The sequence below is a fragment of the Seriola lalandi genome, unplaced genomic scaffold (genome assembly GCF_002814215.2).
Source record: "Seriola lalandi dorsalis isolate HSWRI2012SDOR001 ecotype SW California unplaced genomic scaffold, Sedor1 jcf7180002054672, whole genome shotgun sequence".
In the NCBI taxonomy this organism is placed as follows: domain Eukaryota; kingdom Metazoa; phylum Chordata; class Actinopteri; order Carangiformes; family Carangidae; genus Seriola; species Seriola lalandi.
The window spans coordinates 766,165-791,472 of NW_019525225.1; the positions used below are offsets into that span (position 1 = coordinate 766,165).

Sequence of the window (25,308 nt, forward strand, 5' to 3'; positions counted from 1 at the left end):
CCACCATTGAAATCCAATAACAGCTTATAGATCAAAACAAAAAATAATAATAAGTACATAAAATAAATAAATGTGATAAATAAAATACAATATCTGTACAGGGCCAGCTATATGGATGAGTATTCTTCAACAATAGACCTAAATCACAATAATTTAGGATGATGGCCTTTTTATACCTACAGTCTATGATGACAGCTGATTTGTCCTTATCTGTTAACAGCCAAAAGGAAACCGATGGCAGCGTTCAAGATTGGGTTATGCAAGAATACGATTTTGTAGTGCACTATAAAACAACACACAATCACAAAATATGTGTAAGTCAAATTGTAGGTAAGTCACACACTTTTATTTTGAATGGGAAATCACAAAACAGAAGTGCTGACGTGTTTGTACTTCACACAGATATACTTACTGCTGTTATGTAGTTCTTCTTCTTGTGCATTTGGGGTGAAATCAAAGCGTTATTCACCCATCACTGCCCTCTATAAAGACATAGCAGACATTGCAGTCCACTAAATAATAAAAATGATTCTCTGACAGACAAGAGGGAGTTCATTTTGGTCTGATGGTGAAGGAGAGCTTTTAAAGTTTGCTCTAGAGAGCATAAATTTAGTCAGCAATGTTCACAACTACTGTTGCCCATTAGATTTCTTGTGTATAAACCTAAATATTGGCCTTATGGTGACACTAGAGGAAAGGTCAGGAGTGTTAAAACATCAGGACTTTACTCCTGTTGACTCTTACATAGCAGGTTCCATGGATATCAGTCCACCAGCTCTGGATTCCTAGTTGACACACAAATACTGTGGGACCCATGGATATATTATAAAAATTACATTGGGTTGATAGTTGACATGTTTTCCAGCTCTAGATATTTTAATTTGCTGAATTTCCCTTTATCTTCTAGCATAAACCCTGACGGCAAACTGGTAACCGATTTGGCACCAGATCTATAATAACAGATATCAAAGCAGCACATTGCCCAGCCTCCGCCATGTCCCTGCATCTATACTAAATCAGTGAACTAAAAGATAGGTTTCAAATTCAGTGACACGCATTCTGAAGTTTTTCCGTTCTTAAATTTCATGATCAGGTGAAGCTTGAGGACTTTGACATTTCACAAGCAAAGACATGATAGAAAACAAGTCAGGCACATGAAATCAAAAAAATATTTTAATATACTCTCATTTTACATAAATCAAATACATGTGCAGAGAGTTGTATAGAGAGTTGTATTATTATTCTATACAATAGATTTAGTTAATTTATCACTTTTTAAAACACCGCTACTTTAGTCTAAACATGAGTTTTGCACTGTATTTTTTACAATCATGGCTTCTGGTATGGAGGTCAGGTGTGTCTAAAGCTGGGTTGAACAACTTGAAGTAAACAAACTGTCAGTTCGAATAACTGCCAGAAATATGAGTTTTGTACAAGACAGTTTAACATTTTACACTCTAATTATATGTAATTATTTCACATCTGGAATGAAGTTGTCATGAATGGTCCACTTGAAAAAAACTAAAGATGCCATAGTGAATCTTGTGTTAAGCACTGAAATATTACATGAACCCCTAACATACCATGTGTTTCTTCGTGAAAAAAAAAAAAAAAAAAAAGGTCTAACTCACACTTTCCAGAGAACATGAAAGGTTTAAAACTCAAATCATCTTTTTGGCAGACATCCTTATTAAAAAAGAAAAAAAAATCAAAAACAAAAGCAGATAGAGCTATGCGCTTTTTATTCACAGAAACATTTTTCTTATAACCTTCAGGCAAACGCATCGATGTGGTACCAAATTCCTAAACAATGTTTCAATCAATGTTGATTGTAAGCAATAGAGTTCACCTTGGAATTGCCAAAAGCATTCATTAAAATGCAAAGCGCCAATACAATTTTCTTTGTATTTGAATAGCTCAAGTGAAATAACATTTAATTCATCCTGTGTTTGGGATCGGCCAAGATTAGTGAATATTATAAGTAATTTCCAACCCAAACACCTCCAGAGAATAAAATTAAAATAATAGCTCAGGTTGACTGAAGCTTTGACTTTTTGAAATTTGGGTGGACAATAGATTTTGTGGTTTAGAACTTTGGTTTTAAAGACCATTTGCAAATTAAATAAACTTTGAATTATATGGATCTGCAAATGTCCCCAATGCATTGTCATTTGACCAGCTCACAACATATGTCAAAGTCTTGGCTTTTTAGTTTTTTTTTTTACAATGATGTAATCCATGTAATACATTTGTCAAAGGCTGTTTCTAAATGTATGGGCCTATTCTCTTATCAAGTCCTTTCTCATGACATTTAAGCAGTTTTTGCTTTAAATACTGAGTACATATGTATTTTACTGTAAAACGGGCGGAAGAGACACCAACTATCTGATTTCAACCATGTGCCAGACTACAGGAGTATCACTGTAACAGCAGGGCAGTGGGAGTAAAAGAAAATTCATTATTTGTAGCTGTACGTCCATTTAACCAAAATAATTCAAACCAAGTCAGACTAAATCTGAAATGAAAATAATGTATCTAAATGAGTTAGTTTGCACAGTTCAAAGTCCTGGGACCAAATAATCTCTTCAGGCTGTGGCCTAACATCTGACTGTTTCTTATATAATATTTTTAATACTTCTAAAATAAATCAATCTTTTTGAAAATACAGTGTATGAGAAATGTGATTACTGAAAACCTAATTGTAAATGAAGGTTTTGAAGTAATCAGGTTAGTGCTCTGTATGAACTGTTAATATATTCACCGATTTCCTGCCTTTACTGTCAATTTATGTCTTCAAGGTGAAATCACTTGTAATGTTTTTTCCAGTTAATGAGTTGTAATAACAGTGAAATAAAGTCTCACCAACAAAAACATTTTGTCCACAAAATTAACTTCCAAATTTGGCACAGCCCTCCATGCTCTCTTTAAGTATCTTTAAAGATGACTCAATGGAAATCACTACTGTCAAGTGCAGTTGCAAAAAAATAAGAGTGAGTAGAGATTTAAAAAGAAAAGAAAACAAACAAAAAAAAGCACAACCCAATTAAAAAAAAAAATCAATTAAGCTTTGAAAAATAAAATTAATTTAAGTAGCTGCTTAAACATGTTGACTTTCCACACACACATCTAAATTCATCTTCCATATTCTACTACAAAGTAAAATATTTGATAAGGCTACATAATTTTATATCTCATCAGTTGCACCCATGGTCTTGAGAAAGTACACTTTCAGAGATTCGTCAAAATCAGTCAGTACCAACTAACAGGTAACTCTCAAAATGAAGAAACATTACAATTAAAGGCTAAAAGCAGTGCTGTTGCATCCTAAGCGAAGTAATTTTTATTTTCCAATAAACCAATTTTGGGGTTTACATACCTGGTAGAACAGGTTAATGTGATCCTGCCAAATGCAAATTGACAACTTGACAAAATAGAAATGAGTGTGGCTTTCTTATTATTATTTGTCCTGTGCGATTGAGAGTTTCATTAGGACTTAAAAATATTAATATACTTGTCAATTTTAATTTCAATGTCAATTTAACAAAATTATGCATTTCATTTATTTCACCAGTTACCTGTATACATACAGGCCCAAACAGTAAGTGCTTGTGAAACACCACACTTAATTCTCAAGAGACCATGCTTTGCACGGATCTTGAGCTGTTACATCCTTCAAAGCATATCCCATCTTTTAAAACAACATTACCACTTCTGAGCTGTTTCAACACCTTTAAAAAAAATCCTTTAGTTACTCGGACAGAACAGGGAAACTGTCCATTCCCTGTTTAGGTAAACCTAAAGCCCCTCCCAGAGCCTGGTCCCAAGTCATCCGAGTTGGATGTCAGCTCCTGGTGGAAGCACAGTGGTGAAACGAGGGTCCAGTTTTGGCACAAAGCCTTTAAAGTCCCTGGAGGCCTGAGTCCCAAACACATCTAGCAACTGTCGGTTCATCAGAGCAAACCTAGGAGACGGGACAGAAAACAATCTCTTGATACAAAATAATCTCTTGTCTTGAGGAGACAGAAAATACAACTCTCACTAACAGATTACCTTGACAAACAGTATATATTTATTGCAAACTGTGTTGCAAAATGCTCAAACACCATATACACTGCTAAAATGCTCTTCAACAATGCAGCTACGACTGGATCATAACCAAATTGTGTTTGTGAGTAAAACTGTTAAAGATCACAGATTTTTCTCATCATCTTTTCCTCTTTGGTAACATTTAAAGAATGCAAAATTTGTTATCCATACTAAATAAAGCAGCAATTTCCCTCTGAAAAGGATATGCAAATATTAAAATAAAACTCTTTAGTAAAATGCATTTTATGTTCTAATCATCACTGATTCTCAAACAAAACACTGTTTGACAACTGACAGACTCCACACCATGCATTCATACCTGCCCTTAGTTAAACGCAGCAGGAACTTCCAGTATGAAGGCCTGAGGTTCTGCACTTCCATCACAGCCTGTGTAACAGTGATGAGTCATACATTACATTGTTACTCAGCCAAAAAAAAACAAAAGCAAATGTGAGTGGGTATGCATGGTTGTGTATGCGTTACTTACAGCTTGGAAACAGATAGCAGTGGAGATGGCATATAGGACAGTGTCTGCATGAGGAAAGTAGGGGAACCGGCCAGCCTCAATGCCCTTGAAGTACATGGTCTAAAGACAAGAGTTTATTACTTGTGCTGTTAATGATAAACAAGCCAATCGAGATAAGCAGACACATATCGCAACGTGTTCCGTCACTTGAGTCAATTTTCTATTATAGCTCTTTAGGCAATCTGCTGATTTATGAACTACTGCCATCTATATAACATTTCTCCAAGGTTCTAGTGTGAATTAAAGCAGCACAATTGCCAGATGGGTCATTCTCATAACAGACCTGCTGTGTGTATACACAGATTTAGATTTACAGTGACAATGTTACCACAAAGCATGTTAATAACCTTTTCAGATTTCCTGAATAACCAAGATTCCGAAGCGACTAGTTTCTTGTATGCATGTAGACATACTTGTACATGCTAGATTTTTTCTAGATTATGATGAACCTGCAGTATTTACTGGTAATATTTTAGATATTAATGTAAGATTTATTATTTAAGAGGCTGAATTCTATTTTGTATGATATTCACTGAAAATTGGTTCTCCATCCTTGAGATGAGGGATTCATTTTGATGTGTATATTTTCTTGACAATGTTATTGTCTTCTTACTGGATTATTATTATTGTTTCGTGTGCAAAGAGATTTTCTTTTACCTCCACCAGCTTAGAGAAGAGATACATGGATATTGATGTGCTTTTGTAGAAGAACATGGAAATACCAGCCAGGAAGCCTTGAAAGAGAAAGGGAAAGAGTGTCAAAGTGTCAATAAGAGTAAACCAACTGAGACATGACAAAGTCCAGAGGAGGATTACTCGACAGGGATTTTACTTGACACTTTACACATTCCCGTCTTACCAGCTATCAGTGCATGGAGTTCATCATCAATGTTACGCACCCAGCGCAGCAAGCAGCTTGTTCCCTGAGTGAAAGAGACATGCATTTAAACAAATTAACAATATAATACTCGCAATGTATGCAAAGAAATACGACAATGGGACAGGATGGGGAAATGTTAGTGAACATAAGATCAGATATGTGAGGAAAAATCTGAGAGATTAAAAAATAAAAAGTGTCTTTAAGGAGAAGGGAAACACAGGAATTTATATACACTGTTGCTCATAAAGTTGGAATCAAATATTTTTTACCTCTTTCCATGAAATCATTGTGACAATGTGATTTATTTCATTTCACCTGGGTAATTGGGACACATAATGTAGTCATTGCACCTGGTCAAAAGTGATTACTGATGCATGTAAATAGGAATAAACAGAGGACTGTGTCTGAAAACAAAATTATTCCAACTTTATGGGCAACAGTGTAGTACAGGTGATAAATTCTTTTTTGGTTTGTTTGTTTTCTGTTTGGAATGGAACAAGGAAGAGAAAATAAGGTAGTATAGCAAAAAGTACAGTTTAAAAACAGTATGAAATGTACCTTGTAGATACTGACAAAGGATCCCAGAAATGCCCCTAGCTGGAAGTTCTCTTTGTTGTAGAAGAGGGAGGGGAGTCGTGAGGGTTTGGAGAACATCTGCCTGAACGCTGAGGGCACTTTAAGACAACACTGAATCAGGTAGCCAACACTGAACATCCTGACAAAACCCTGGACAGTGAAAAAGAAGGAAATGTAGTATTGGTATCTAGTATTAGTATCATTTATTATTTTATTTAATAAGAAAGAGTTTGAGTATTATAAATCCATCATCGCATGAATGAGAACAATCACACAAAAGTTGGTTCTTGGTTAAAAAAGTGTCTTACTTTAACACAGTACGAAATGCAGTTGTCTTGGTGATGTTTACAACATCTGTGTCTTGGACCCCGTTTGCATCTGGATTATTAAAAAAAAAAAAAAAAAAAAGTCAGTACTGCCCACCACTCTGCGCCAACCCCTTAAGTGTCTGTGTGAAGGTGTGTATTCTCTCACAGTGATTCTAGCAGCTCCCTGGTGTAGGCTACCAGAGTTTTCCTCCTGGAGCTGGGCCTTTCTGCTGACTCCTGTGAATCCTCAGTCTCTGCAGCAGCTATCCTCTCATGGGGCCTCGTGCAGACGTGTTCTGCCGTACCAGAGTGAGTTGGAATCTCTTCTTTCCCAATGATGAACCTGCGACACATGACGCATGCCACCGCTGTGAGGTTTACCCAAAAACTGTCAGTGATCTAAATCAAGGCATCAGTGGGAACAGGGGCAACTTACTTTAATGCAGAGAATGCAAAGCCTTTGAGACCATCTTTACTCCTGCAGTATAAAACACATAAACTTTTAAGATTTGCTCTCGCTTATTATACAGTATTTGAAGGATATTTATAACAAAGCAATGTTCATTATTTCACTGTAAACTGTCCACTGTGCTGCTCTGACCTGAAGAAGAACATGTAGAGTGATGCAGTTATGCAGAACAAGAGCACCTAATAGGAAACAGAGACAGAAAGAGGAAATCAGGACAACAGGTGACCCGTGTGACACCATCACAGTACAGTCTGGTGAGATGGGTGATGAAAGTGGTCACTGACACTGGAGCCATGTTGAACATGCAGTCAAACCATATGTGAAAGTTACGTATTACAAATTAACTTGATATTGAAGCTGTATAATATTGGTGTAAGCTGCCTACATTTCATATTCTGTACTGACACATCTATATGTATCCGTCTTGCATCTCCGGCTTGCTGCCACATCTGAAATAAAGACTGCTTAACGTAAGAAAAAATTAATACACATGTATGAAATATAAAGGCATGCAGAGCTGCTAATTCACGCAGCAAAGGCCACATATCGAAGGAGTGAGACGAATGTACCGTCACTTACTGACTAAAATGATCATGAGGAGAGATGCGTCAGGGTCTGATTCAGCTCAGCGGGTGACGCTGACTGATTTATCACAACTTGTGCTGGCTTTGCTGTAATTATGAAGAGCAGCAAGTCACGTCATCATGTCAGGAATAAGGAAAAACCTTCTGAGGATTTACAAGTTAGGCTCACTGAATTATATTCAGGTGGGGATGTGAGAGGAGGCTGAAGTTAGTTTGATAATCACCAGCTGGACACACGTTTAGCACAATAGAGTTCTTCTTGTTTGCATCAATGATTGTGATGAGACAGAGCTAATTTAAAGAAGAAATCTACTGCTGAAGATTCTTCATATCATTCCACATCTGCTCATACAGTTCTGATGAAGCACAGCTTCCTGATAACAGCTAAAACAGGCTGAGTAGGGACGAGGGCCTCCTGTATTATTTGTTATACTATTTAGCCCCCAAGCACCAGTATTTAGCTCCCTTCGTTTTTAGCTCACCCAAACCTCCCTGTCATCTTACCTCGCCATGTTTGATGGGTTTGATGATGCCCCGCGTCACGGCCATGCGGAACAAAGTCTCAGTGGCCTGACAACAAGAATACATCGTTACAAATTCACTGTTTGGTAAAAGCAGATGTATCTCTTTATGTATAATAAATAATGTTTGAATGAACAAAAGAGCTCTTACAAGATTTGTCATGTATATTGTCAGCAGCCCTCTCCTGGCGGGGAAAGAAGGGATGAGACATAAAGTTTCTCATTACAAACAGAATCAATATTTACAAAGCCATCTCTGATGCTTGAGAGGTATCCAACAACTGCCAAAAAGGAAGCGCTGTTTTTGTGCATTGTTGCACCTCATAAATGTGTTTTAGTTTAAAACATGAAAGGACTTTCAGAGAGTAAGAGAGGCAAGCAAATGTAGTTAAAATAAATAGCCATGAATCTCACCGGCTTTTGCGCTCCAAGAGGATGGCAATATAAGAGGCAGGCAGTGCCGAGCCAAACCCGGCAGACCAGGAGTAGAACCCTCCCAACAGTTTCCTAAAGTTGGATATATTCAGCGTTACTTCACTGTATTTTTTTCTACGTTTTTCAAATAAAAAACAAGCAAAGTTTTGGTTTGATTACAAGTATCCTGTGTAGTTTTTGACCTCTATTAGAAGCTATATGGAAATCTTTTGTATGGGCTCCCTTTTTATCTTGAAGAGGCATATGCATGCACACATAGGTTGGAACAGTGTTTTGTATTCCTGCCAATGGTTTCATACTATTCCACTGAGGTATACATGTGCTAACAAAGGCAATGTAGGTGAGGACATGGATGTGAATAAGCAGGATGTTAAATATTTTTCAATCAGCTTTGCAAAGGTTTAATGAGGAAAGAAATGTGTTGGAACTCAAAGACACACAGAGCATTTTGGTGATTAACACGGATAAGACTGCAAACAACTTTTGTTAGTTTAGAAGCTTGTTTATTTCATGTTGTTTTATGAAACATGACATCTTTAGTTTCAATGACAAACATATACACTGATCCATAGATCAGTGTCAAACCCTGGCATCTTTTGCATCTTAATTTCAGCTGAGTTGTGATTGACAATGTGTATCTGTGTGACATTTGCTCTACTAACCTGAGGATGCAGAAGAAAACAATGTAGAGACCTCCATTGGCAGTGAGGAAAGAGGTAGACCACAGGATCTCAGGGAGAAGCCTTTTTAAATAGTAGTCCTTCTTCCTTCTCCTTAAAACTGCTGCTATCTGCAATGCAGAAAGTTGTTGCTAGTGTTAATATTTTGTTGCCAAACAACGCCTGACAAAACTTGAAACAGCTGTTCAAATGTGACAAACTTCCCCATTGGACCTGATGATGGTGTGAAAGTTTTAAAAACCATTACAGTGCATCAAGAGCTACAACGTAAACACGACAAACTGGTAAAGCAGGTTAATGCTAACTATTCGGTTTAACCTGTCAAGTGATAATTTCAGGTGACCACTGTTAATTAGCGGGTAAATAGTGAGTGTGCTAGGCTGTGTTTTTCAAGGACAACGTTGAGATTGCAATGTTTGTGCTAGTTCTTGAACTTGAACTTAGTCCCCGAGTGAAAGCTAACATGTCAGCTAATATTTACGGCGATTTCTCAGAACTACTTTGGCATTACTTGGCTAGCTAGCTAACTTTAGCTTCCGAGTCTACAAGTCCCAATACTGAACGCCCGAACGACAAAACGTACCAGGTAGAGAGGGGCGTATATTTTGAAGGAGACCTCCAGAGCACCCCTAGTTACATCCACAGCAGACTGTGCACACGACGGGCTCCAGGTATGACCGATCTCGTAACAGCTGTGTGGTATTTTACTCAGGGCAGCCATGTCTGTACACTGACAACCAACAGCAGCGACGCGCTTTCGTTCACGTTCACTCTGAGGGAACCGCGGTCACGCAAAAGCGCCGTGAACGCGCACGGCGCTGGGACTGGGCCACCCTTCTTTACTTCAGTAAAAGTAGCAACACCGCTAGATTTAAAAGATGCTCTGTTGTTAGTGAAAGTCCGGGATTGAAAAAAGGAGCGTAGTAGTGAGGGCAATAGTGGAACTAAGTAGACAGGTCCCAAATGAAAAGTTTGTTTTTAATTGCAATTCTTTTTAAATTTTATATTATTTGTATTTGTAGTACAGTGAAGTTTGACAGACCCTTGTATCTAAACAAGCCTTTCTGCCCGCCCCCACCCCCTCTCTGAAATGTCGTCATGGTTTAGTCCACTCCTGCAAATAAAACATGGTTCCAGTGAACTCTAACTCTTGTCTTTTATTCTGTACAGCTATACAGAAATCCTTCCTCAGGCCAGAATATAACCGAGACAGGACAGAAATAATGTTCTATATTCTTCTAAAATGAAAAGTGAAATCTTCCCACAAAAAGTGCAGTTTATACATGTATGAAAAAAGAGGGCTGAAATATGGTGAGATTTCACATTGTGCAAACTTTCCTCAATTACGAACTGTTTTTTCTAATCACCACGTATGTATGCATTTACTTGTTGTTTCAGGTGTTTGTACAGGTGTGACAACGGATCTATTAAAAGGGAAGGGGTTCCACTGAAGCTGCATATGTACAGGACTCAGACACCACTGTATACCAGCAAAATTAACTTAATGCTAAAAGCACTCATTATGCAAAATTGCTTTTTCAGTGTCTTAAATTATGAATCCCAACATGATTTTTATCAATCATGTGCACACATGATATTAGTCTATCCTGTGCATAGAACTTTTAAAACAAATCAGGACTTTAGGAGCTTCTGTTAAAGATTAATAGACAGGTACTTGGGCAAAAAGACAATTATTTATTAAAACCAGAATTAGCAAGATAAGTATAAAAGAGATGGGACCCTGTGACATGTAAGAGGTTTGTTCTTAATGCTATAATGCTACAAACATCTGAGGATAGAACTAAAGCTAATTTCAAAAACCTGCCTGAATCTTCAACTCAAATGCCTTAATCTGAAATCAGATTAGTCTTAATCTGACACAAGATGTTAACCATCACTGTAAAAATGGGCTCAAGGTTCTGTTGGCGCTCAAGTGGAGGCATGTGGATTGTGTGAATGTATTTAGTTTCATTCACATATTTGCACCTAAAATGAGCATATTTTGTCTGTAAATTAAAATAAGCACACACACATTGCAGGGCCAAATAACAATTTGAGAATGGCATGGGAATCTGACAGTTTAGATATCATTATTGTAATGTTTAATGTAAATCATATAGAAATCATCCAGCAGACATCAAGTTAAATTTCCAGAGGATTCCATTCACAGTTTAGCGTTGGGCTGGTGCCTGACTGAGAATACATTAGCACACAGGTGCTCTCGTGGAACAGTCTGTTCTTTCTATGGGCTTGGATATCAGGGGGCATGATGGTGCAACATGACAAAAGAGAACATATCAACTCCATATCTAACCACCCAGTGCATTTGTTTTGGCAGAACATCACTATTGAGCTTGGTGTGCAGATTGTACTGAGAGATTTGTGGGGATTATGAAAAATAGGAAGCTCAAGGATCACACTCACTAAACTGGATGAGGGGGACATGACCAGAGTGACTAAAATATGCTTATGGTGTTTGCATATTACCGTGGTGTCCTGCAATTGTTCACCCAGCTTGGTCTCTATACAGTTGTGCTGCTCAGAGTTGGTCAGCAGGTGTCAGCTTCATTCCTTTGTGGCAGGTATGAGATGCTGTTTTGAGGGGAACGTGCATTATCAGGATGAGCTGTCTTAAAATATTTTCAGTGGCTGTACAGCGTTCTTGCAACTAAGAAAATACTCGAACAACATCGCAACTTTAATAAATGTTCTAATCATCCAAATTATCAAATATTCAGCTTGCTTTCTTGAATTAGAATTTCCATATCATTGTGCAACTCGTTACGTTTTGGCCAATAAGCTGTGACTAATGATTTTATTCATGGTTAAATAAATCCAATCATAATGCCAACTTTTGTGTTGCCAGGTTGTGTAAAATTCGTCTTGCAGCAGCTTTATCATTCAACAGGAAACTTTCCGCCAAAAACTGAAGAACCTGGAACTAAATCCACTTGACTTATTAGAAACTGTGAGGCCTTTAATGATGAATGGATCACCAACATTTAGAAGCAGCCAGAGATATATTTCACAATATATATTTGTTCTTATTAATGTCTTAAAACTGATTTATTATTAACCAATAATAAAGCCACTGGTTCTTTAGGGTGACTTACTAGAAAGTGATACCAAAATGTAGAAAGATCTAGAGTAAATTAATTTCTCAACAACTGTTCACAGACCAGCTGACTAACATGCTTATTCATCACCTGTGGAAACTGGAAACTTGACAGCCAATTGAGACGACCCGCGGTGCTTGAGTCTGCATTTTAAAATAAGTAGCTCAATTACTTTAATTTCCCAGCAGGCGATTTCAGTAACAACCTATAACAATTAACGCGAGAACATTGAGTGGTTATTGCCCCTGCAGTACGTCTGATACCACAGGAGGCGGTCACTCCGCCGCTGCTCTCTGACTGAATAGGCCAACTGTTTTTGCTTTTTAGACTTTCGTAAGTATTACAGCGCCGGCGCACAGTCTGAATACGGGCTTACACACGCTGGAGGCGGTGGGGCTTTCCACTTGTTCCTCTAGAACCAATAACCCGCTAAACTCTCTGTTGTGCCCTCATCTGACGCAGCGATTCCCAGAACATGGCACGGACTTTGGGGCTGTTTGCTTGGACTTGTTTGTTGTTTCTTCTCCCTTCCTTGGCAGAAGGGAGCCGCGGCAAGGAGAGAATTTACTACGTGGGGATCATTGAGGACTCGTGGGATTATGCACCAAGTGGAAGAAATCTGATCAACGGGGAAAACGTCGCAGATGATGAGTGAGTTTTGATACGGTGAAGTTATTTGGAGGTGTTGCGTGCACACAGTGAGGGGCAGTGGAATTAAGTGTTATCACCTATTCATCTGATCTCACAAGACAAATCAAATTAACACGTGGGGTGTTGATACGATTAACAGATGTAAAGTGATTATAAAAAGTATGAAAGGTCCGTAATCTAAATGCAAAGATAAAGAGAGAAAAAAAAAAGTTTTATGTGAAAAGTTGCACTGCAGTGTGTCATTCTGTCAGGGTGTGACTGTGTCTAGACCTGAGGTTGTTGTGTGCTTTGCTGGTTCGTCTGGCAGAGGAAACACGGGTGACTAACAGTGAATGACTGTCATCTCTCATTCGATTAAAGGCTTCCTACTGTAATACTAACACCGGAACAGACAGCTGCCTCTCATATACACGAGAGAAAAGTTTGCATAACAACTCCAATAGTGTCATATCTCATAAGTGTAAAGTACTTTAAGAATAAACAGAAAAAATAATAGCGTTACTATGATTGGCAATGGTGTCCCGATGGGCTGTGCTTGAGTCAGTGTTCAGATAGCTGATTATGGGTGAGCTCTTCATTACTGGTGAACCAGTAATAGTGAACCTTTTTTTTTTTTTTTTTTTTACTGTCATTGTGCTCATAGTGATATTTTCAGCAGTTGACTCTCAAAACACTCTAGAAAACAGACAGCATCATATCCCTATTTAACATACCTGTAATTAAAAGTAAATAAAGTTGTTATGAAAGAAAAGCCCAAACTGAAACAAAAGCCCACTGTCTGAAGGCGTATGAGGGATATGATTATGATTTTCCAAAGGGGCCGCGGTTTATTTCTTCTTTCAAGAGAGATCACTTTGAAGGAACATAAATGTTGCATCCTTGCATAATGCTGGACTTTCTTGACTTACTCTGTCAGGCAGCCAGATTACATAATCTCTTCTTCTTCTTTTTTTTAAAACAAAAGGGTTGTGCAGCAGCCAAGGCGTCATACATGACGGTTGTGCAATGAATTAGTGAGATGTGCACTAAATTGCTCTGATTAGGTGCTCAGTTTATTAGTATTTTTAATAGACAGCAAGGTCAGTACAACCCAAGTAATTCTTTTCATCCTCCATGTTGCTTTGGTTGTGAGCTGGACATACAGCAGCAGAACTGCATTCGCCACAGCTCCAGCAACGGGTTATTAGCCCACATAAACATGTAATCACAATAATGACAAAGTCTAATTGTTAGAGGAGATGCAACCAGATACAGTTTGTTCTGCAGTTTTACACGCAGAGTTAAGGCGTTTATGACAAGCTCGTGTACAGTTTGAAATTAAAGTTCAGTCAGTTATTGACAATGAGATTAAATGATTTCAAAGATAAATCCGAGCCATTTGAGAAACCTTAGAGTGCACGTTGACAATACTCTGACACTGAGGCCCATTAAAACAGGATTAGTATCTGCCTCTTCCTTTTTTGCCTCCTACACACTCTCCTCCTTCTGTGTAACCGCTTTTCCATCTGTATCTCTCATTGTTTTTTGTCTTCATGCCACTTTTTTCTCAGGGAAGCATCTGTATTCCTGAAAAGAGGACCCCACCGTATTGGCAGTGTGTATAAGAAGGCCATGTTCAGACAGTACACAGATGCTACGTACAAAGTACAGGCCCCTCGACCTGACTGGTTGGGATTCCTGGGGCCCATACTGCGAGCGGAGGTTGATGACGTCATCGTGGTCCACCTGAAGAACTTTGCGAGCAGGAACTATTCGATGCATCCCCATGGAGTTTTCTATGAGAAGGATGCAGAGGGTAAGGTGTTACATAATACATGTATGTGCAGATAGGAACACACATGTATTTACAGGCAGGAAGACATGCAAAATCAATTAGATATCCCCCAGACAAAATGCATCTTTTTCAAAACCTAGTATTTGCTGTTACAATAATAGTCATAATAATAAATAGCATAATACATCAGATGGAAATGATTAATGCTGCATGATATCCTGAATAGATTTCCTTCCCAAATATATATCAGTTTGCCATGATATGTAGCAAAACTTTTATATTTAATTATTACCATTACTCATAAATGATAACAATGGTGATATCACTAACAATATCTGAAGAAATATTCACAGAGATTCTGCAAGTGACATTAGTTTAAGTGAGCATTTTATCTTGGCCATGACTTATTTCTTCTGGGAAAAAAAATATAGTATTGTTTTTTATGATATGATGCAGAGCATGAACAATTATCAAGAGATGTGCCTCAACATCCTTCAAAGTTTTGGCAATGCTTTCAGAACACTTAGGCTCCACAGGCTCAGCGACATGATACTGACATCGGTTGCATTTTCAGATACATTGTTCAATTGAATAGATATAGTCTCTGATATCTGATACACTGTGCTGTGGCTTTGTGTAATCCCAGTCGGAAAGTATGGCGTATTGGCGTGTTTGCTGCTCTGTTTAAGTGCTGCAACTGTCTCTGATAACAAGATACTGACAGGATAAACAGAAAAAGGGCAAATGGGTTACAAACTGAAAGTCCATTCAGGCCTGTGTCAGAGTGCAGAGAAGTACACAGCACAATTTCACTAACTAGGCGGCTGTTATGGAGGACATGGTCTCCCCTGAAATATGTCTCCTAAGAACTTTGCAGCTCTTTGTTATGCAACAAGCTCCCACCCCCCCTCATCTGTGGATACAAATTCTGCCTCAGGAATTTTTAGAGCCTTACGGGAAGCGAAAGTGAAAAGATTAAGTTCTGCCTCTTTAAACAGATTGTAGCTGATGTCCTCCTTTATTAAGGAAATTAAAGTGTATCATTCTGCCTATAAGTCAGATAACTAGTAACTAGTAGCTATAACTCAACTAGTTTTTATAAACAGCACCTTAGGCAAGAAGGGAGCGAAGTGGAAATAATGGAGAAGGAACAGGAATGGGGAAATGATCTCAAAATATGAGGACATAAAACTGATAAAATCAGCTAATATGTCTTGTCAGGAGTACAACCTGGTACAGAGGTCACACACGCCTACACATGTGGAGGCTTAAAGCTGAACTGAGATAAGAACCAGAGATGAAATGGATATGACCGTGATTTTCATGAATAATCTTTTTACATCATTCTACAGCACTCATCTTCCAGTTTTTGAACAGTTAGGGCAAATGTAGCTTGCTCAGACCATAATGTTCAGACCATATTGTTGTTTTCCGCTGACGTAAAGTGAAACCATACTCATAATCATGTTCTCTAAACTTGAGCAGAAACACAATGATCTCAGCATAAACATCCTGTATTCGGTTACCAGGGGCACTCTATCCAGATGGGACATCAGGCAGGTTGAAGAAGGATGACTGTGTTCCTCCGGGAGGCAGCTACACCTACCGCTGGGAGGTCAGGCCAGAATTTGCCCCCACAGATGATGACGCCAACTGCCTGACCTGGGTCTACCACTCTCACTTGGATGCTCCCAAGGACATCGCCTCAGGACTTATCGGGGCTCTGCTCACCTGCAAGAAAGGTATGAAGCAATGTGACTACATGCTATTTAACCTTTCTTATAATGTGTGCATTATTTGTATGTGAAATCAAATCCCTTAAAGGTCCCATTTTGTATAAAGTGAGATTTCCATGTCTTTTTTTTACTCTAAAGCAGATCTAAGTTCTATATTAATTCTGTGAAAGTATCTCCATGGAGAAATGCACACAGGATCCTTGCAGGATTTGGCATCTCTGAGTGTTTCAATCACTCAGAAAGCAGTCAGCCAATTGGCTCACTAACCTGTTGTTGCTATAGCTCCAGAGAGAAACTGAGGGGATATAAAACTACACTGAGATGTTTTTTGGTTCTTAAAAGCACAAATATATCTTCTTGTGGACATCAGAACTTCAAATAAAACAGCAGAAAAGTGAAAAATATGTGACATTTAATCATGATTACAGTTACTAAGTGCTTCTTAAAACCTTTTAAACAAAGATGATGGGAAGCCAGAGGCCTAAAAAGATTAACCGTGCCCCTACCTGTGTACGTAGTAGTTTATATTTTTTCCACATCTATGTTTTTTGTATGTGCGCAGGAATCTTGAAGAAGACTAATGAACAAGTTCAGACGAAGCCAGAATCTGTCACAGACTCAGCCCGACACGATGTGGACCAGGACGTCTTCTTGATGTTCAACGTGGTGGATGAGAACCTGAGCTGGTACCTGGAGGAGAACATTAAGATGCTCTCTGATCCAGCTGGAGTCAACGAAGAAGACCCAGACTTTGAAGAGTCGAACCTGATGCACGGTGAGAGATGAGTGATTTTAAGTCTTTCAAGGACTATCTGACACTGAAATGACTGCACACGCATGAACATTTATTGTGAAATGAAATGCTAGTTTTTCACAAAATCAAAAAGTTGTTGTTGTCCTTACTGTACCATCTATGGAACTGAGCATATTTAAAGTGTTTTTCCAAATGAAGTCAAAAGAAATTCTAAAGGTTAAAATTTCTCTCTTGCTCTTTTCCTTTAACCTCTGTCTGTGTTTTTCTCTGTGTGACAGCTATTAATGGGTACCTGTTTGGTAACCTGCCCGGGATCAAGCTGTGCCAGAACCGTGCGGTAGCCTGGCATCTGTTTGGCATGGGTAATGAGGTGGACATTCACTCTGCCTTTTTCCATGGGAATACGCTGCTGGACCGTGGCCACCGCACCGACGTCCTCAGCCTGTTCCCGGCCACGTTTGCTACCGCTAAGATGGTCCCGAAAGCAAGCGGGAAGTGGCTGCTGAGCTGCCAGGTTAATGACCACTTGCAGGGTAGGTCACCTGACCTTTAACCTTTTACCTCTTCGCTCTGAGACTTTACCGGCTGCTGACAGGGGAGAACATATTTTGTGAGTTACACCACAGTCATTGGCGTTATGAGCATTCCTGCAGCAGAGCTTGTATTTCTGTTTCAAACATGCCAGGTCTTGTATTTTAAGTGTGTGCAAAGTCCATTGATAATTGACATGAGTCAATGAGTCATACTTGCTCAAATATTACAAATAATGCTGGCACATGTAAAATACCATTCCTTTGTATCATACTGGACTTTCCATTAACGAGTTTATTCTTATTTGTGTGTATTTCAAGACAAGTGGAAACATGAAGTTATTTACCCTGCATATCACACCTTTGATAGTTTCACACATTGTATATGACCACACCTCAATCTGTCACCTGCTGAAAGAACCCTGGAAAATGTATTATTTATGGACCATTAATTTATTTTCTGCTCTGCCTCTGAAGGTCCACTTTCACCACAAGCTTTACTTTGTAGATGGTCTTGTGTAATATTCTTGTGCATGTCTCTTCATCTAATTCCAGCCGGGATGCAGGCCTTTTATGAAGTGAAGTCATGTGGCAGTGAGGGTGAGGCCAGCACCACAGTGATGGGCGGTGTTGTGAGGAATTACTACCTGGCAGCAGAGAGAGTCCTGTGGAACTATGCCCCCTCAGGAAAGGATCTGATTAACAATGTATTCCTCATTGAGGCCGCCAGGTAGGCAGACATGACGGTACAACCTGCTGTAATCAATGGGAACAGTGAGGGTCACTGCAAGATTAAGGGTGAATTTACATTTATTGTTTTATTGCATCATCTGGTCAGTTCATCGCGGTCAGTCCGTTAAATCCAAAACTAGTTATATAATGGAACCGGAAAAAATGTTTTTACAGCTGTAATAAAACTATAACAATATATCAACCAAGCAGCTAATACTATATAACCCCTGTGCTTTATAGCCAGGCAGCTGGCATAAAAGGCAGGTGTACAAGTTATCCGTTGGACATTTTAGCCTGATTAGTTCTGGAGCAGGAAGTACAGGAGTTACTACACGCTACCTTTCATTAAGCGGTGAACTATCCCTTTAAGGCTTGCAAAACCTCTGTACAAAGTTGCTGTCTGTATGGCCTCGGGACAGTGCTGATTATATGCGCCCTGGTCATTCCTGTGGCGAGGCAGTTTTTGTAGTGTCTAGAGTAAACAGTGTAGATAGTGACGCGGTTGTTATTTTGTCTTTGTTATCGTTCCCTGACCTGACGCAGTGAAACCCCTCCAACCCGCCAGCTGTTTTTTTCTGTTCAGTTTTGTCTCTAGTAAGAAATTCCACATCGCTGCTTCATCCAGGCCACAAATGAACTGCTATGTTACTACTTCTCTGCCCTCCTCACAGTGTCTTGTGCTTTTCCTTGTATAGTGCATCAGAGGTGTTTTTCGGCAGAGGTGGTGGAAGGATCGGAGGTCAGTACATGAAAGCGATATTCAAAGAGTACACAGACAATGCCTTCAACGTCACAAAACCACCAACACCTGATCCCGGACATTTAGGAATCTTAGGTAAGGTGTCCCCTTTTTCCGACAGGTTCCAGATTTGGCAAAAATCACACTCTCTCTTTTGTATTTTATCCACTTGTGTTGTACTTCACCCAAGCTCCCTCTCTCACCACCTTTTGTCTGGAATACAATGATCTCCTGTATTTGTCCAGGTCCAGTCCTGAGGGCAGAGGAAGGAGACACTCTCAAAGTGACATTCATGAACAAGGCTGATAGAAATTACAGCATCCAGCCTCATGGCCTGCACTATGACAAACACTCCCAGGGAAGCAGCTACGAGGACGGTGAGGGGAGCAGCTAGCTGCATGGCCTAGAAAAAAAAAAAACTTCAGAAGCTGTGATATATTTTAACTGTTGCATTTCAGGACATTTCAGTGATAACAAGAGGAGAGGAATGACTGACTGTATTCTATAAACAGAAGCTTTAGCCGATGGTTAACAATTCAGACTGAAATTTGCATGAATATTACTTCAAGACTGAAGGATATATCACCGTCCATGCCTGTAGTGCGCGGTAGAGCAATGAACTTATTTCATTTGAACTAGAACCCAATAAATAAAACTCATGCATGAGCCGCATTGCAAAAGAATATGTTTTCATTTCAGAATACTTCAAATTCTTAGAAGATAAACAATTATGGATACACAGACTTTTATTGCAAAAGCCTGTTGGCTGTGTTTAAAAATAGTTTAAAAAATAAAATTTAGGAATAAAACTGTTGCCGCTGTTTCAAGCAAATAGAATACATGCATTCGTATCAGTGGATTCTAAAGCAGGCGATCAATGCCTTGTACACACAGGAAAAAATCAATTCTGACTATTGCAGAACTTTGTGTTTGCAATGCTGTAGGTGTTAACAATCCCGGCTCCCACGTTGGTCCAGGCGAGCGCTTTGTCTACACCTGGCAGGTCCTAGAAGGTCCGTCTTCATCTGATCCGCCCTGTATCCCCTACCTGTACTACTCTGCCACTGATCCTGCCTTGGACACCAACTCTGGATTAGTGGGACCTCTGCTCGTGTGCAAGAAAGGAACGCTGAGAGAGGATGGAACCCAGGTGCTGCTCCGTTATCCATTAACAAACACTCACGTAGAGAAATGCAAAAAAATTAATTATTGATTTCTCTTTTGTTTCAGCACTACTGATATTAAATAAGATTAAAATGAAACTTCAGTCATCCTTGTCAGAAAATTGGGGCATTGCAGATAAGATAGCGATAATGAGAACAAAATGCACTGTACAGAAGGTGATATAGCAAGTTGACTGTAACAAGAACACAATATACATCTTTGATAGGCAGGCACGGACATTTTTTATGTGTACAAGAGTTTAAAACAATATAATACATTATTAGTTTTTTATGCTGTCTACTGCAACTGCCATTACATCTCCAACCCCTGTGTCCTTACTAATACCTGGACTGTGTGTGTGTTGTTTAACAGAAAGACGTGGATAAGGAGTTCTTCCTTCTTTTTTCTGTCATGGATGAAAACATGAGCTGGTATTTGGACGAGAATATCGAGATATTTGGCAGCAAGGAGACAAATCCACAGGACGAGGTCTTTGAAGAGAGCAATAAGATGCATGGTAAAAGAGTGTGTAGTTTTACCTCACCTTAAGATATTATTTTGTGGTAATAAGTGCAGTTCACATACCTTTAGTATTATAATTTGAGTGCCATTTTCTAGTGTTTCTTTAGTATTTTCTTCTTTGTGTCCCCTGTCGTTTCAGCTGTGAATGGACGCATGTATGGGAACCTTGCCGCACTGGAGATGTGTGCCGGGGACAAAGTTTGGTGGTACACCTACGGGCTAGGTACAGAGGCGGACATCCATGGTGTTTATTTTGAGGGGAACACGTTCAAGAGGCAGAGCACAACGCGCGACACGGTCAGCGTTTTCCCCCACACCACTGCTACCGTCACCATGCAGCCAAACACTCCTGGTTAGTCATTGTGCTCTTGCTCTTTACATAGAAATAAACAGAAAGTGCTCCCACTCGAAAAATCACATCCTCTTCCACTCACACAGAGGCGGATAACTTTGTGTGTGATTGTTTCCCTGTGACATGCAGACTACTCCCAACACAGGAAACATAAATTACCACAGTGGGAACAGGAAATTTCAATGCTATCTGTTGTGCTAATCTTATTTCCGGTAGTTGATGTTGTAAACCACCATCCGTCCATACGTATCTCCCATTCTCGTGAATGTGATATCTCAGCAACTCCTTGATGGAATTCCTTCAAATTTTGGCACAAACGGCCACTTAAACTTGAGCTGATTAGATTTTGGTGGTCAAAGTTCACGGTCACAGTGAGCTCATGTTCTTGTGAGGAACATGAGATCAGGAACGCCAGAGGGAATTTTATTACATCTGGCACAATCATTCACTCGGACTCGAGGGTGAACTGATTAGAACTCTGTGGTCAACTCACAAATAACTCACAAATCTTTACGCTAAATTTGACACAATTTAACACAAACGTCTAATGTTCCGCAAACTGACTTCTGGCCATTATTCAACGCTGTAACTCAGGAAGGTCGGGGATTGGAACTCTATTTCCTACAATTAGACTATTTGGCAGAGGCATACAATGCAGTCATTCTAATCATTTTTTATTTTTAGTTTGGTCATGTTAGTCATCAAGAGATAATACTGTAAAAAAAAAAAAAAAAAAAGAAGTTAAGTATAACAGTGGATGTGGATGCAGGAAACACCTGGCCTCTGCTACATGTGTGATGTAAATTGCTACGGATTCTCTTAAGACTATAACCAAGTCTCCTACAGACATGTACGGTAAAATATTCCGATTTGAATATAATTATTTGTGTCTGATATGTTTTTCCCACAAAAATGAAGTAGTTAACATTCTTTTAAAATTACGTCTACTTCTCCCTCAGTGAAAAATCCAGCAAATATCTTTCATTTTAAACTCTTCACATACAAGTGAAGCAAAACACATTTTTGAGTGAAGTGGTCTGATAGCACAAATCACACTCTAAATGCATAGAATAAGCGATGAGGAGCTAACCCAACATGTTGACATTTGTAACACACTGAAAACCACAAGATTTTTTTTTCTAGCTACCAGTAGCAATGCAGTTGAAAGCGAATGAGGTTTGCAAGAAAAAGGTGCAAACCAGAAGTGTTTTTTGTTTTTTTTTTTTTTTTTTTTTTTTTTTTGTCGTTAAATTTAAAATGGGAGTTGGTGACAGTTCACATTTGGCAGAAACTTTTGTCAAAAGCGACTTACAGTCAGTGCATTCAAACTCAACCCGAGCAAGAGTTAGATGTCATCATTAATCGGAAGTGCAACCGTCCCAAATAAACCACTAAAGCCCAAATCCTTAACCCTCTCTTCATACTCCTGACAGGTGTGTATGAGGTGAGCTGCAGGGTAACAGACCACTACTCAGCTGGCATGAGGCAGCAGTACAGAGTGGACCACTGCCCACAACGCAAAGTGAAGCACACGCGCACACAGCCCACCAAGATTGTGCAGTATTTTATCAGCGCTGAAGAAATAGAGTGGAACTACTCACCTGACAGAAAGTGGGAGCTGGAGAACTTCCACACCACATTAGAGGACAGGTGTGTGAGTAAGATAATTGTAGGATGATGTATATCGGTGTTGGAGCCGGAGCATGTGATTAGTGGCATAACTTATTACTGTTTGTTAATGGAAGCAAATTGGTACATGTCTCCTAGTCCGGGCAATATGTTTGTGGAGAGTGGGAAGAACCGAATTGGCTCACGCTATAAGAAGGCGGTGTACAGAGAATACACTGATGAGACCTTCAGAGTTCAGAAGGAACGGCAGCCCAACCAAGAACACCTGGGAATTATGGGTAAGTTTAGCTGCTCTTTATGTAATTTTTTTGTTTTGTTTTGTTTTGTTTTTTTTAACCAAGAAAACACTGAAGATAACATGAGTTTTACTTGTCACCCTGCAGGTCCAATAATCAAAGGAGAGGTAGGGGAGCAGATCGTGATCACCTTCAAGAACAAAGCCAGCCGACCATACTCCATTAGTGCACATGGAGTCAGGGCCAGTGGCTCGCACGTTCATGTCAAACCCGGTGAGAATCAAATACAAAGAAATAAATGAAATACATGCTGTTGCTGGTGTTTTTCTCCCAGAGGGACTGATTTGCGTTTTTTTTCTATGTTCTCTTGCCTTCAGGTCACATACTCGAGCTGACGTGGGATGTTCCTGTAAGCTCTGGTCCAGGGGTCTCAGATCCTAACTGCATCTCTTACGCCTATTTCTCCAATGTTAATTTCATAAAGGTACGTAATCTCTGTATACAGTAAAGGTCACATGGACGCACATAATTCACAGTGTTGCTGTTAAAACAATGTGTTTTTAATTCACTTGCATGTTTAGGTAGTTGAGGTATTAGGTGTTTGTGACAGAGTGGGTCCATTTGTTTATATTCAGGATCTGTACAGTGGTCTTTTAGGGCCTCTGGTGATATGCAGGCCCGGGACACTGCAGCGCGGTGAGGGGCCCGACAGACAGAGGGACGACGTGGAGAAGGAGTTCGCTCTGCTCTTCATGGTGCATGATGAAAACCAGTCCTGGTACTTGGACGAAAACATCAGAAAGTACCTTGGCGTCAATCCCGATGCTTTCACTCCCGACGCAGACTTTGAAGAGAGTAACATGATGCACGGTGAGAGATAAGAAGAGAGGGAGGGGGTGGGAGCGAACAGTGAAGCTATCTAATCTATGAAAGAATTTAAGTCAAGATTTATTGATCCTTATGAGAAAAACTGGGGTCATCCCATCAGGAAACGTGTTAGGATGGGAGAGAACATGTAAAAGGAAGATACAATAAAAACTACTCATACTTTTACTTTTTAACTTTATTTTCCAAGAGGGGAAATTTATCTTTCAGACAGATAAAATATAGAGCACACACAGATCCCAGCTTAAGATAAAACATAAAACAAATACATATAATATGTAAACATACTGAGCATTTCATTAGGAACACCTGTAGACCTGCTTATTCATTCAATTATTCAGTCAGCCAATCATGTGGCAGTTATACAGAGCGTCAGTTAATGTTCACAACATTTGACCGTGCTGCTATTGTCGCTGCCAGAGAGCTGGGCAGTTGGAGACCAGGCTGATAAATGTGGTTTTTCTGCTGAGGCACGCAGATGCAGATGGTGGGGGTCAGACTTTGTTGTCAACAGCATGAATACATGGACCCAACCTGCCTTGTGTCAACAGTCCAGGCTGGCGGTGGTGGTTTAATGGTGTACAAAATGTTTTCTTGGGTCACTTTGGCTGCCTAAACAACCAGCCGATCGTGGTTTGAATGCCACGGCCCATCTGAGTATCGTTGTTGACCATGTGCATCCCCTTTATGGCCACAATTTACCATCTTCTTATGGCTTCTGCCAGCAAAATAATGCACCGTGTCACAGAGCAGAAGTGCCAGCCTAACATTAAACCTAACATCTAAATATGCAAACCAGGGCAGAACATACTACTCCTCCTCAGCACACTAAAAATACTTAAATCCTAAAAAACAAAAAAGGTAAAAACTTAAATCCAATATTTGATCCAATATTAGTCATCCAGTATGCAATTTGCTTTTGATAAGTCTTTCACAGATCTTACACAAGTTTTTTTTTTAATTTGGCATAAGAGGAAGTCTAAATAATGGTTTTCCTTTTAAGCTTGTGTCATATTCCATGTGTGATGTTGTGAGTGTGCGCTAATCTCTAAATGTGAATGTGTCTGTTGAAGGGATCAATGGTAAGGTGTACGGTAACCTCCATGGACTGGTGATGACGCGGGGCCAGAAAGTTGACTGGTATCTACTGGGGATGGGCAATGAAGTGGACATGCACACCGTTCACTTCCACGCTGAGACGTTCACCTACAAGGTGACCTCCACAAACACAAATGAAGATCATTATTAGTTTTTGAAATGAAACCGTACGATGCAAATGTCCTTGGCATGAAAACCACTGGGTGTTCATTCAACACTCAATGTTTAGTTCTTCTTCTTAGTTCCCCATCTGTTGTGCTGTATGTGATGTGTTTGTGTGTGTGTGTGTGTGTGTGTGTGTGTGTGTGTGTGTGTGTGTGTGTGT

At 39.5% G+C, this 25,308-nt stretch overlaps 2 protein-coding genes across 2 annotated transcripts in view; one reads left to right on the plus strand and one right to left on the minus strand.

The window, feature by feature from the left end:
* Nucleotides 1-1,155: 1,155 nt before the first annotated feature.
* tmem135 (transmembrane protein 135) lies at nt 1,156-9,823 on the minus strand. Its single transcript, XM_023421535.2, has 15 exons — nt 9,649-9,823; nt 9,048-9,175; nt 8,365-8,457; nt 8,102-8,135; nt 7,934-7,999; nt 6,978-7,024; nt 6,813-6,854; nt 6,543-6,719; nt 6,377-6,446; nt 6,051-6,218; nt 5,472-5,535; nt 5,270-5,346; nt 4,574-4,672; nt 4,406-4,473; nt 1,156-3,961 (listed from the first exon to the last, which is right to left on the minus strand). Exons 1-15 carry the CDS (start codon nt 9,784-9,786, stop codon nt 3,826-3,828), a joined length of 1,407 nt encoding a protein of 468 aa, XP_023277303.1. The 5' UTR covers nt 9,787-9,823; the 3' UTR covers nt 1,156-3,825.
* Nucleotides 9,824-12,448: 2,625 nt separating this feature from the next.
* The window catches only part of hephl1b (hephaestin-like 1b), a 14,614-nt gene continuing 1,754 nt past the window's right edge, over nt 12,449-25,308 (plus strand). The window contains exons 1-17 of the mRNA XM_023421566.2: nt 12,449-12,832; nt 14,383-14,627; nt 16,136-16,348; nt 16,905-17,117; nt 17,375-17,629; nt 18,182-18,356; nt 19,054-19,193; nt 19,343-19,474; nt 20,042-20,247; nt 20,634-20,778; nt 20,923-21,135; nt 22,569-22,785; nt 22,903-23,042; nt 23,148-23,273; nt 23,378-23,484; nt 23,636-23,870; nt 24,959-25,133. Coding sequence (XP_023277334.2) covers nt 12,657-12,832; nt 14,383-14,627; nt 16,136-16,348; nt 16,905-17,117; nt 17,375-17,629; nt 18,182-18,356; nt 19,054-19,193; nt 19,343-19,474; nt 20,042-20,247; nt 20,634-20,778; nt 20,923-21,135; nt 22,569-22,785; nt 22,903-23,042; nt 23,148-23,273; nt 23,378-23,484; nt 23,636-23,870; nt 24,959-25,133 — 3,113 coding nt within the window. The 5' untranslated portion in view covers nt 12,449-12,656. The remainder of the gene's footprint in view (nt 12,833-14,382; nt 14,628-16,135; nt 16,349-16,904; nt 17,118-17,374; nt 17,630-18,181; nt 18,357-19,053; nt 19,194-19,342; nt 19,475-20,041; nt 20,248-20,633; nt 20,779-20,922; nt 21,136-22,568; nt 22,786-22,902; nt 23,043-23,147; nt 23,274-23,377; nt 23,485-23,635; nt 23,871-24,958; nt 25,134-25,308) is intronic.

What these genes read in the sequence shown, in the direction of transcription:
- tmem135 (XM_023421535.2), bottom strand. Translation starts at nt 9,786, where the DNA reads ATGGCTGCCCTGAGTAAAATACCACACAGCTGTTACGAGATCGGTCAT. An exon ending in CTCTTGGAGCGCAAAAGCCG is followed by an intron (nt 8,136 to 8,364) that starts GTGAGATTCATG and finishes TTTCCCCGCCAG; the next exon opens with GAGAGGGCTGCTGACAATAT. An exon ending in CTCTACATGTTCTTCTTCAG is followed by an intron (nt 6,855 to 6,977) that starts GTCAGAGCAGCA and finishes TTTATACTGCAG; the next exon opens with GAGTAAAGATGGTCTCAAAG.